Source organism: Cavia porcellus, unplaced genomic scaffold (assembly GCF_034190915.1).
Source record: "Cavia porcellus strain 051 isolate PalLab524CR breed Dunkin Hartley unplaced genomic scaffold, mCavPor4.1 scaffold_24, whole genome shotgun sequence".
Classification (NCBI taxonomy): domain Eukaryota; kingdom Metazoa; phylum Chordata; class Mammalia; order Rodentia; family Caviidae; genus Cavia; species Cavia porcellus.
The window spans coordinates 39807599-39820317 of record NW_026947507.1 but is presented as its reverse complement, the minus strand read 5'-3'; the positions used below and the strand labels follow the sequence as shown (position 1 = coordinate 39820317).

Sequence of the window (12719 nt, the reverse complement as noted above, 5' to 3'; positions counted from 1 at the left end):
CTAGCACTTATGAGGCAGGCGTTTATGCTGCTGAGCTAAATCCCTAGCAAAATGCTCCATTTTTGAACAGTAACTCTGAGCGGGGTGATTTAAGAGGAGGAAGAGGAAGATGGGCTCCTCTGACCCAGATGCCAGACAGGGACACAGGGCGGGGGCTTCTGAGTCAAGGACTGCAGTTTTGGGGAAATTCATGGCCTATTATGGTTTGTGTCTGGATGTTCCCTGAAAGCCTCATGTAGTCATTGCAGAGCAGACCTTTTAAAGGTGGCTGAATCTAGAGTTTGTGATTGGTTTGTTGTCTAGCTCTGGGACTGGCGATGTGAGTGCTGCACCCACTCTGGGTCAGGTAGCTGGCATACAATATAAGGGAAGGGAAGTAGCTTGCTCCTCCCTTTTATCCTTTTGCTCTTATCACTGTTGGTATCTGCTGCATCAGCCATGAGCAGTCGCCCTTCAGCCAAGCCACCCTCCGTGGAGCCAGCTGAGTATGGACTGAAACCTCCACAAACTGTAAGCTAAATAAAGCTTTCCTTCCTTCATTTTGGGCATTGGGTATTTTGTCTCAGCAATGAGAGAAAAGTACCAAGACATGGCCAGTGGTGATGGATGGAGAAGGCTCAAATTGAACCCTGTTTCCTCCTCACTGTCTATCAGGTCCTGGCCAGAGCCTCTTCAGGGAGCCCCAGGGAGCAATTCCACTCTCTGGGGACATCATCAGTCCTCAGCTCCTTCCTGCTTAGGGAAGAGGCCAGGGAAGCTGCAGGCATGAGAAGGCAACTGCAAGCAGGCACATTAAGCAACAGACACTGCAGACAGATGACTGGGCGGCAGGCAGGTCTTCTTAGCTGAGGATAGCTTGGTAGAATCGAATTTCTGTTCTTTTGATCCGCTCAAATCTTACCCTAGGTTCCAAATAAAAGCCAACCCAAACCATCTATACCACCTTAGCAGACCTGTGTCACCTCTCAAAGGCACAGTGATGGACTTTCAGGAGGCACCTCTAAATAGGTGGACCTGACCTTCCTCAGCCCCCTGCTTGCACATTTACCTGAAACTGCAGCTTGGGAGCCAGCAGGTTGGTCTGCGGAGGGGGTCTGTATTTGGGCCGACTGGGCTGCAGGAAGAACACAGAGTTACATCAGTCACTGTTTTCAATCCAGAGGCAGCTCAGGCTAATTCACAATGAAGGACAGATGGGGGACAAAGTCATTAAAATCACTTTGCATCCACTTGCTGAGCACCAGTTGCACTGGCGGGATGGGAAGGTGGATGTGAAGGCGCAGAGGTTGTCCTCTCTGCCCTCCTGGGGCTGTGTGTGTGTGTGTGTGTGTGTGTGTGTGTAGGCTCCTTGTACACAGGAGCACCTGCCAAATCACTAAAGAGCAGCTGCAGACATTCAGAAGCAGGAAGTCACTGAGAGCTCAAGGACTCACAAAACTTTCACAGAGATGAAAACCAAGACAGGCCCGAGGAAGAGGGCAGCTCATGCTAGACAAGAAGGACAATGAGAAAAGGCCTTGAACCAGATCAGGTATTGCTGAGTGAATGCTTTATCCTCACCTCTCAAATTTATATACTAAAGTCCTGCCCTAGGTACGACAATATTAGGAGCTGGGGTCTTTGGGAGGTGATCAGCGTTACATGAGGGAATAACACAGGACTCCATGATTAGATTGATGCCCCGTTAGAATGGAACCAGAGACCACAGATGACCAGCTAAGGACACAGTAAAAAGGTGGCCTATAAACCAGGAAGGGGTCCTTACCAGGTATCAAATTTTCTGGGCCTTGCATTTTGGACTTCCTGGCCTGCAGACCTTAAGTGTCTGCTATTTACACCACTCTGTGTGTTTTGTTATGGCAGCTCTAGCTCACTAATACAGGGCTGATTCCTGAAAACCCAACCTCCTAAGGATGGGGTGGTGGGGCCCTGGCTCCTGAGCCCAGGCCTGCCCTGGAAAGCATGGACATAGAGAGCATGGACCTAAGATCTATATGTCCTTAGGGGGATCTAGCTCATCCCTAGAAAGCTCCTAAAAGAAAAGCACCCGTTCCTAAGGGCAACCACTGAGGGCTGATCATCCTTGACTCAGTTTTCTCACAAGGTGTCTGGCATCTCAGATTCCAGCTGCTGGGCATGCAGGTGATGATAGCTGATGGACGGCTGGGCTGCAGGGCTGGAGGAAGATTGCAGGGAGCATCCTGCTTATGCAATGAGAGGGCAGTGGGTGAGGCAGGCACTAGGCTGTGTTGTGACTCATGGGACCAGCAAGGCCAGGGCTTGGCTTACCTTGGGTGGGGGCTCCTGGTAGATGGCTGGCTCCAAGATTTTGGGGGTTCGGTAGCGAGTGTTCCTCTCCTGCTCTATAGCAATATCCTTCTCCATCTGGTAAATGTCGCTGCCGGAAAGCCAAGTCAGATAGAGAGAGCAACAGGGTGAATGTGAGATGTTCTCTGGGGCTCCCTCGTGCTACACTAGAGCCAGGAGAGGCCTGGCTGGGGGCCACTGTGCCCAGTTTCCTTCTCCATCTGCTCCACAGTGCCTGGAGAGACCCCCTGATCAGACTGGGATATGGAGTCTGAGGTCACCCTCACATCAAGCATACGAGGATCAAAAGAATGGGTCCAAGGTGAAAAGAAGTCCTCGGGGAAACAGAACCTGCCCTGTGGGGCAGCAGAAGCCTGGGGCAGCACCCCTTCCCATTGCCTCTTGCCCTCCTGAGCCTGCTGTTGGCTCCAATGCCCTGTATGGATTCCCAGTGCCCCTGCTCGCTTCACAGTCCTGGCTTCTGTTATCCATCACATTAAATATTCCATGAGTTCATCTCTGGTGTGTGCTGGCAGGGGCTGTGTACTTGCCCTGTGTTAAATAAGCTTGTGCCTCTCACCTGTCTAGTCCCATTCAGTGCTTCTAAACCTGACAGTCACAGACCTCAGGGACCTCTGGGCTTATTGCAGGGGCCCCACAAATTCACATGTTCCAGTGGTGTCCTATTACACACTCTTGAATATGCACGCCTTGGTACTGTGTTTACAAATAGGTCCACTCGGGGCTGGGGATTTAGCTCAGCGGCATAAGCGCCTGCCTTGCAAGCAGGCAGTCGTGAGTTCGATCCCTGGTATCAATAAAAACGAAAGAAAAACAAAACAAAAAAAAACCTAAAAAACCAAATAGGTCCACTCTGTCAATCAACAAATACTAAAACTATCATTACACAGACAAATTCTCAGAACTTGGCATTAAAACTGTCTTTTCTACCTCTGCAAAGCTGACTCAATGCTTTCTTATCCCAAAAGGAAGGACCGCCAGGCTGTAGCCTTGAGCGGGCTTTCTGGGTACCCTTCTGGTCACATCGGAGAAACCTGCTCCTCACTTCATCCTGGGGGTGTTGCTTGGTGTCCTTGATAGTGACCCCTCTCCCTCCAAGGACAGATACCTGTCACAGCTCTCCACAGTTCTTAGAGCCCAGAGTAAACTTCAAGCTCACACTCTTCACAGAGAGCTTCTGACCTCCTGAATGACATCTTTTAAATAGTTTCCCTGCATCCTCTGGCTTCTCAAATCTCCCTTGTGCAGGACAGAGATGAGACACAAAATTAATCCAGAGAGCCAATGGAGGTGCAGGAGGGGACAGAAAAGTCTATTAAATGACAGTTTTGCAGATTGTCCTGGGGGCCACACACATTAGCAGGGCCATCCCTGAGGCTCCCCGGAGAGGTGGGGGGGCTTCCCAACAGGCATCTCAAAGGGCTATTTCGTTGACCTCAAAAAAAGATTACCACTTTGACTGTGGTGTTTAACATCACCATGTTTAAGGTTAATTGAGCAGGGGACTCTCTGAAGCAGAGGTCAGCAAACTATGGTCACAGGCAAAAGCTGACCTCCCACCAATTTTTTTGACTTCAAATTAAGAATGATTATCATACTTTCAAGGATTAAAAAAAATAAAAGGAAGAAATATTTTATGACATGCAGCAATTAAACAAAATTTCAAATGTCCCTGCCCACAGATGAAGATTTACTGAGCACAGCTACCCCGTCCACTCACTCTTGCTGGTTTCTACCTGCCCTGCCAGGGCTGGGTAAATTCAGCAAAGACCCAATGAGACTGCAAAGCCCCACATATTCACTGTCAGGTCCTTTACAGAAAAAGCCTGCTACACCCTCACCTTTAAAGGAAGTAAATAAAATAAAATAAAAGGCTGGTCACTTGCAGGGGAGCTGACGATGGGCTCACCTCCAAGGAAGTGTGCCATGACCCACACAGCCAGCAGGGCCCCGAGAGGAGGTGAAGGGAGATGAAGAAAAAACTGGACCCCTGATGAAAGGAGAGCTGAGCCCGAGTGGGCCCTGACCTCTCGGATGGAGAGGCAGCCACAACCCAGTGCGGTCTGGGTCTTTATTTATACAAGGTAAGCAGTGGGGAAGCACAGGACAGAGGTGAAAGTGCTAGGTCTCAGTGTTTTGCTGAGAACAGGACAGTGAGAGGTTCTCGCAGGAGGAACACAAAGGCTGGACACCTGCTGACAGGCCACTGAGCTAGAGGTCAACTCGCTTATATGGTCTGTCTCTTGCGTTTATGTTCCCTGGACTGGCTTCACTCTAGCCCCAAAGAGGCTGCTGACCTTGGGCTCAGCTGAGGCTCAGCCACCCACCCCAGCAGCGCAGGATCCTGTACCCCTAAACTAGACAACATCTTTCACCAGTGACCTCTCAGTGCCCTAGAGGAGGAATAGTTGCTGGGCACTGTGAGGTCCCCTCTCCCCCAATCTGAAGGTAGAGGTGACTCCTGGGTCACAGCCTTAATAATGAGTCAACAAGTTCATACTCCTTTCCTTGCTAACTGGGAAGGGAGCTCAAAGTGCAGAGGAGAGGCAGGGAGGGTCCATGCCTTGAACTCTGTGAAGTATGGGCCCTCACTCTCCTGAGACTCAGGTCCAGTGTTTGGATTCCAAAGCTTCCTGAGAGAGCTGCTGGGTACCTTGCGCAGCTTCTGGAAGAATTGGCTCATTCCACAAGACACTGCGCTCAGTGTCAGGGAGGTCGGGGTGCAAGTCCCAGCCCCCCATCACTGCCTCAGGCAGGTTACTAATTCTGAACCTGCGCTCTCCTGCCCACCAGACGGGAACCGAGTTAGGAGCTGCCCTGGGCTCTGGGACAGGAAGCTCTCCAGGTGCTGCAGGGCTGAGCAGGGTGTGCTGGGCCACCACGCCGACTTCTGCCCAAGCTCCCATTCCATGCTCACCTGAGGCTGCACACAAGCTCTGTGAAACGGGGCCGGTCACTGGGGTCATAGTCCCAGCAGCGGGTCATGAGGGTGTACAGGATAGGTGGACAGAGGTCGGGCTTGGGCAGCCGGTCCCCTTTCTCCAGCACACTGATGACGTCCTTGTTTTCCAACCAGAAGAAAGGCTGCTTCCCAAAGCTCAGGATCTCCCACATGCACACAGCTGCAGGGAGACAGGAGGCTTGGCCCATGCTGGGAGGGCAACTCCCAGGGGCAACTCTGGAAGGCAGTGCTCAGTCACAGCCCGGACACCCACGTCTCCCCTCCCCTCTACTGCCCCTAGAGCCTTGCCCAGCATGGGAGCAGCGAGAGCAGCCACCTGCATCTGCAGTACACTTGTCCCTCCTGTGACCCCTCTAGAGGGAGCTGTTAGGGCTCCGTGGGATCAGGAGGTGGCCGGCGTTGGAATCACCAGCACCTCCGCACGGGAGGGTATGAAGCACCCGGAAAGCTGGAGTTGGAAGCCAAGCTTTCCTGCCCGTATGATCCTGTGCAAGCCTTTGACCTGAGCCTCCCTTTCCTTGTCTGGAAAATGGGAGCAATAATGGTGAGATTTGACAGGGTCAGCTGTGGGAGAGCCGGTGGGGAATCCACAGAGCCCTGCGTTCTGTGAGGGGCATTCAGGGTGTCCCCTCATTAGTCCCTGGGCTGTCACAAAGTCTTTCTCAGGAAGATGCCCTCATGCTGTCCAAGCCAGCCTGTGGCCCAAGTCACCTCCCTCCCACCACCTACCTCCCCACCTCTAGGACTTCTCAGCAGCCACAGTGAACAGGACTCTGGGGACCCAGGAGAGTCCTTGTGCACCCCTCATAGCCTGCCCATGAGCCGAGAATCTGAGATCCTTTCTACACCCTCCGGAATCACCACTCACCAAACATCCAGACGTCACTGGCTGTCGTGAAGCGGCGGAAGTTGATGGACTCCGGGGACATCCACTTGATGGGGAGACGGGTCACAGAGGCTTTGTGTGGGCAAAGAAGTTTATGGGAGTTACTGAGGGAAGAAAGATCCAGAATTTTCCAGAAACACTGACCCTTGACCTGGGCTGCCCAGCTGCAATATCCCTCTGTCTGGGATTATAGCATCAGGGACCCCTCCAGGAACACAGCAGTGGCCGGAATGTCTTCTCACCTTTGTAATACTCCTCATCCTCAATATACCGGGAAAGGCCAAAGTCACCCAGCTTCACACACTCAGGGGTGGCCACCAAGATGTTCCGAACAGCAATGTCCCTGTAGGAAGGAAAGGAAGATTGTGAAAACTGGGTGAGATGCTGCCCCAGGACCTTGGAAAGTCTCTAGCAAATTATAAGCAGGAAAGGGGTCCCATCCAGATAGCCGACTCCAGAGCTGAGCTCTCAGTACCCCCGGAGGAGTGCCCACCCACCCAGTGCCTGCTGGCTTCTCCGGCAGCTCTGCTTCAAATGTTTGTATTACTGAAACAATGGCTTAAAAGCCTGTGATTCCAAACAAACAAGGAACAGACCCCGCTGCCTCAGCCCCTGTACACTGAGATCTCACATTTGACCCCCTGCTGGGGTGTAAGCTTCCTGAGGAAAGGATTTCTTTCTGTTTGACCTTAATTTTGTCCCAGCACCTAGGAAAGTGCTTGTTCCTGAGAAGGGGCTCTGTAACACTGGCCAAGTGAGTAGTAAATGAATGAGTGAATGAAGAAGCCAGTAGAAGAGGGACCAACTCTATGGTCACAGGGGCTCTGGGAGCCAGTGCAGGATCCAGTGGGACCCCGGCATCCTCTGTGCTTCTGTAGCTCAGTCCCTTCTTCCTGGATCACATGCTACACAGTGGCCAGTGAGCCAGAGAAGAGGGAGCTCTGGTGAGCTGGGAAGATAGGGAACCCTTTCCTGGCTCACAGGAAGGCCAGAGGTACTGAGCTGCAGGCAGACCCCGCAGCCTCTAGGGCTCCTCTTAGTAGCAGAGCTGTGGGGTCCATGCATCTACTTTAAGCTTTGGGGGAGGAAACAGTCCACAGAGGCTGCCCAAGTCTCTGAATCACTGGCCAAAGACCAGGTGGATGCCAGGTTGGCCTGTGCTACTGCCTGGCCCTGCCCATCATGCCTACCTGTGCACACAGTTGATGCTCTCCAGGTAGGCCATGGCTTTGCATATCTGCAGTGAGTACAGGACGAGCGTGGGCACCTTTAGAGAGCTCTTGTTCCGCTCTAGGTAGTGGCCCAGCTGCAGGAGGGAGAGGTGCCATCAGCACTCGTGTGTGACTCCAGCCTAGAGTTAGGGCCAGGCTGTTTGAAGCCACCAACCCACACTCCCATTTGGGACAAACCCATGGGCATGAAGGCATCTGAGTATTTCCTCTACCGACACAGCCTGTGTTTCAGGAGGCCGGAAGCTGGGAGAAGGGCCCCAGGCTCTAAATTTGCCCTTGTGCTGTTCAGTCTGTACCCCCATCCCTGCTCACCTCCCCGTAGGGATACAATTCCATGATGATCCAGGTGGGCTCCTCTTCGATGATGCCAATCAGCTTCACAATGTGCGGGTGGTCCAGATTCTGCATCATCACTGCAGGGGGCAAGAGGGACGGTGGACAGGTCAGGGTCACATAGCATGGATGCAACCTGCTACATCACCTTCAAGGAACCCTCCTAAAGCAGGGGACCCAGCACTGCTGCACCTCCCCCTTCCCAAGATTGGGGTGTCTCAGGATCCCCCCGAGGGGACACCTACCTCCCTCGCTCATAAACTTCTCCTTGTTGTCCAGATTGCAGTCTTTCTTGCAGGTCTTGACGGCCACATTGAGTTTCTCCCCTTTCTGCAATCAGACTGTGTTCAGAGACCTCGGAGCAGCCTAATACTCTAAGCAAAGGGTCCCCTCCCAGCCTCAGCATGGGGCCTGCAGACGGGGCCCCAGCCAAGGGAAAGCAGGTGACCTGCCTCACCCTGGCACATCGACACCCCCTCTCCTTTGCCACCCTTTTCTCTTCCTCTCCTCTTTGGTCTCTTTCTTCTTGATCAGGCTATGTGAGAACCTGAAAGGGCTTCAGAGCTCAAATATCTCCAGCTGGGCAGTCAGGAAGAGGATGCTGAGCCCAGGAGCCATGTGATCCATCCAAGGTTGGTGGGCAGGTGGCAGGGCCACCATCAGAGGCAGCCCAAGCGTTCTTCTGGCTCTTTACTGTTGCTGTACACTGTGCTGCCCTTTCTCTTACGCTCTGCCTTTCTCCAGCCTGCTGGAAGCTGGATCATGGAGGCAAAGGCGGTCCTTCTGTGGCTGGGAAGCAGCTGTGCCTCCTCCCTGGGGCCTGCCTTTCATCCTCCAGGGATGGCATCCTGTCCTGTCCTCCCATCTCTCCTCAGTGACCCTTCTCCAGCTCCTGCCTCTGCTTCACACCCTAGAGCTTTGCTAGCTTCTTGGGAGCGGCACTCATCCACCCACTGCTCCCTGGGCATTTTATTAGTACCCTCAGGTTGTGTGGATGCCACACAGCTGCCACCTCCAAACAGCCCAGAGCCCCTGGGGACGAGTCCAGACTCACGTGGTTCGTGTACACGCCTTCGTAAACCTCCCCAAAGAAGCCTTCACCAAGAATGCGATTAAGAACCACGTCTTCACGTGCGACGCCGTACTGCGGACCTGCACAGAACAGAGGGTCACAGGGCACAGTGGGGAGGGCACCCCTTGTAGACTCTAACTGGGCTTTGCCCTAAACCTCCGACAACACCTGGGGAAGGATCCAGGGGCTGGGCTGAGAAAGGGGCTGAGCAGGTCCCAGTGTCTCCAACCCTAGGAAGGGCCATCCATCGTCCAGGTCCACACCCTTAGAGATGCCCTGTAGGCAGTCACATGACACAGGGCATAGGAAAAGCCCAACCTCAGTTCTCAGGCTTTGCCCATCTCAGTGGATGAGGAAAATGGAGGAAGTCAGAACGTTCTCCATGAGTCCCTACCATGTTGCCTCCTGGGGCCCTGACTGTGGTCACCATGGTGGTAGGATCAAGGACCTACCTCCTGGCCTTCGCAGGGTTTCGTCAGGAATCTCTGCATAGATGTCTGACTCTGGAAAGACAGGAAGAGGCCCAGCCCATGGGCAGGGTGACCTCACCAGGCAGGGCCAGGAACCAGGAGGCCTGGAGGCCAACACAACCGAGGGGTAGAGATGGGGAGAGTCCAGGGAGTCCCAGACTCCTGTCCCAGCCTTTGGGTCAACTATAGAGCCCAGAGCACCTCAGCTTGAGTCCTTTCTTGCTGTTTCCCAGCTGGCTTATTTAGGGCAACTTGGTTACCCATTTAGGACCATAATAAACTGAGTATTTGTACCTCCCCAAACTCATGTTGAAACCCTAAATCATAATGCAATGATTTAGGATGTGGGTCCTTTGGGAGGTGACTGGGCTGAATGAGGTCATGAGGGTGGAATCCCCCTTACAGGACTAGTATCCTTTCAAAAAGAAGAAAAGAGAAGAGGAGAGAAGACAGGAGGGGAGGGGAGGAGACCAGAGCCCTCTCTCTCTCCATGACTTGAGCACACAATGTGAAGAAAGCCATCTTCAAACCAAAAAGAGGCCATCATCAGACTCAGAATCTGGTGGCACCTTGATTTTGGACTTGCCAGCCACCAGCACAGAAGTATATGTTGGTTTTCAGGCCACTCAACCTATGGCATTTTGCCTGGGGCCATCTGCTGAGCAAAGATAAACAACAGCATGCCATGTACTGATCACCCAGTACAATTCGATGTCACCATTAATGATGGTTTAAAGCACTCCTCGAGAAGTGACAGCATCTGTACTTGAAGGGCCTGCCTGGTGACACCACTGGGACAGGCAGGAGGGGGCAGAGAGGAGGGAGCACAGGCAGGCAGAGGGGAGCGGGCAGGCTCACCTATGCTGCAGCTTTCTGACAAGTAGGACCGCCGCGCCTCCAGATTTCTGTGGAAAAGGGGAGAAGGTGAAGCCAGGTGAACTCAGAACTGGGCAGCACTCCCCCAGGCAGCCTGGGTACCTCTCACCCCCCATCCCATCTGTAGAAGCGGCAAAGCTAGCTGGTAACAAGCTAGGAGCTGTGGCCCTTCCCCTCCCACAGGTGATACCAGGCAGTGACAGGGAATATTCCTGCACATGTGTACTGGAGGGTGGGGTACAGACACGCCCTGTGAACAGCTGAGACTCTGTCTTGGAAGGGGGGAGGTGTGAGGGTCCCCGCATGATCCTCCTCCTTTCCCAAACACAGGCTGAGCTCTGCCCTCTCGGTGATACTCACAGCATGGGGACCTGGGGCAGGCTGTTCCGCTTCTCACCATCTGAGGACAGAGAGGAGCAGAGAAGTTGAAGCCATGAACATGGGGGCCTGGATGAAGGATGGAGGATGGACCTCTCACAGCTCCTACAGGGGGACCCTTCCCCATTGTCCTGCTTCTGGATCAGCATCTGGGCAGAAGCTCTGCAACTGGAATCCTCCCATCTGACTCCACCCTGCTGGCACCACCTGCTTCAGTGCTGACCCTGCTCGCAGACCCCTGACCCCCAACGGGGCCACACACAGGAAGGACCAGCCAGGATCTAGCGGTGACTCTGACCTTCGTGGGGCTGCAAACCCAGCTGCTCCTGAAGCAGGCATCTGTGCAGCTCACAACCAGGAGTGGCTGGCCAGGGCCAGGCCTGCAGCTGACATCCCAGCAAGGGCCCCCAGGGAGTACTGGCCAGGAGTGTGATCCTACTAAGTGGGTGACTCCCCACTCTCTTCAAGCCTGTGTACTGGTTCCTGGGCCACTGGCAGAGCTACCATGCTCTGCCTGGCCTGCATGGCCCAGCTGTGCTGCTGCTGGGCCACTCTCCCTGGAAGGGGACACCCACCTTTCTTGGAATGAATGATAAGTGAGCCTTTATGCTCCCCCTGCAGGCGGCAGTAACCATCTATGAGGTCAGCCATGTTCTCGGCCTCTGCTGGGGAGGAGGTCTTGATGGACAGGGACTGCAGAGGAGAAACCAGCCGAAGGTGACATCTCCTGACTAAACCTACAAGACTGGAGAAGCAAACCCCGCCCCCCATCCAGATCCAACAGCACCACTCGGCTTGCATCTCCTGTCACCACCAGGGGGTGCCCTCCCATCGATCACCTAGTCTCATTCTGAGATCAAGGGCTAAAGGCAAAAAGGAGGCTGGGAAACTGGGCAGGGGGAGGCAGGAGCAGGGACAGAATGGTGAAAGGACAAAGTATAACATCGTGATTTGTGCATTACTGCTCGCTTGGGGAATGCTGGGCCTCTGACTTGTACCTGATTTGGGGTCACTTGGTCAGCCCGGTAACTTTCCCCACTTCTTTCCTGACATTCAGATAAAGAATAGCGTTGTTTCCTGAATGTTCTCATAACTGATTGTTATTCTGGTACCTTGTTTGGCCACTAGTACAGTTTATTTAGTAAAATCCCCAAAGCCAGGGAATCCCTGGCCCCTTGCCTGCCCCAACCCCTGTCCAGCCTGCAGTGAGCCTCCTCTTGGGGGGCACCCTGATACTCACTTGGGGGGCACCCTCGATGCCCAGCTGCAGCACTGCCTGCCCCTCCTCCAGCGGGAGGCACCGGATGGACTTGATCTGCTTGAATTCAGCCAGGCAGGTGGGCTGCGGAAGAGGGAGGGAGGGGCTCAGAGTCATCCCACCATGGGTTTGGCCACGCAGAATGGCCAGGAAGGGGCAGGGAGGAGGGACTGTGAGACAAGGTTGGAAACACCACCTGATCCAAGCCCCTCACTGTGCGGAGGAGAAAGGTGGGACTTGCCCAAGTTCATATGCCAAGGTCACATGCCAAACTGGTTATAAACTCAGGACTGGACCTGGGACCCAGAATTCCAGGGGAGTCACTGGCTCACATGGCCTTTGAAAGAGCAACACTTTTGTCTGAGCTAGAATAGCATCCTCCTCACCACTGCACCACCCGCTCCTGTGCAGAGCAAAGTCACAGCCATGTGCTTCACACTGTCACCCCAACCCTTGCTTTACAAACTTGCACCAAGGGCAGGGTGGTCTCCTAAGGGTTCTGCTGTCAGCACTGGGGGTGGGAGGGAGAAAAAGGGGAAGACCCATTAGTGGAGCTGTTGGTTGGGCAAGGTGGGCCCTCCCTCAGGGTCTCCCTACCTTGGCATCCTGACTTGTCAGCTGGCGGATGCCTTTAGGGCCGATGACCAGGTCCACAGTGATGTTCCATCCTTGCTGGAATAAAAGGAGAGGGGACTGTAGTCCCTGGCTTTGCCCACATCGTATTCAGTAAGTGGAAGGGAAGCTCACTGAGCTAGATGTGGACCACTCTGTTGTGGGTACTATGGTCCATCTGCCTAAACCTCTCTCCCTATACCCTGTCCCTCCCCAAACCTTGCCCACGCCACCATGCTCCAGAGCTGGAGGCCGACACACATGGACCCACGTGATTCCCACTGTAGGAGCATGAACCCACACTATCCCCAA

At 53.9% G+C, this 12719-nt stretch overlaps 1 protein-coding gene across 7 annotated transcripts in view; it reads right to left on the bottom strand.

Moving 5' to 3' along the window:
* Ptk2b (protein tyrosine kinase 2 beta) overlaps positions 1 to 12719 on the bottom strand; it is a 105328-nt gene that overhangs the window by 12179 nt on the left and 80430 nt on the right. For all 7 annotated transcript variants that reach the window (XM_023561409.2, XM_003479370.5, XM_013143440.3 and 4 more), the window contains 15 exons: positions 12393 to 12467; positions 11778 to 11879; positions 11113 to 11230; positions 10520 to 10559; positions 10142 to 10188; positions 9266 to 9316; positions 8796 to 8893; positions 7987 to 8071; positions 7721 to 7821; positions 7367 to 7482; positions 6419 to 6519; positions 6159 to 6248; positions 5246 to 5450; positions 2290 to 2398; positions 1049 to 1114 (listed from right to left, as the gene is read on the bottom strand). In XM_023561409.2, the coding sequence (XP_023417177.1) occupies positions 1049 to 1114; positions 2290 to 2398; positions 5246 to 5450; positions 6159 to 6248; positions 6419 to 6519; positions 7367 to 7482; positions 7721 to 7821; positions 7987 to 8071; positions 8796 to 8893; positions 9266 to 9316; positions 10142 to 10188; positions 10520 to 10559; positions 11113 to 11230; positions 11778 to 11879; positions 12393 to 12467 (1404 nt within the window). The remainder of the gene's footprint in view (positions 1 to 1048; positions 1115 to 2289; positions 2399 to 5245; positions 5451 to 6158; positions 6249 to 6418; positions 6520 to 7366; positions 7483 to 7720; positions 7822 to 7986; positions 8072 to 8795; positions 8894 to 9265; positions 9317 to 10141; positions 10189 to 10519; positions 10560 to 11112; positions 11231 to 11777; positions 11880 to 12392; positions 12468 to 12719) is intronic.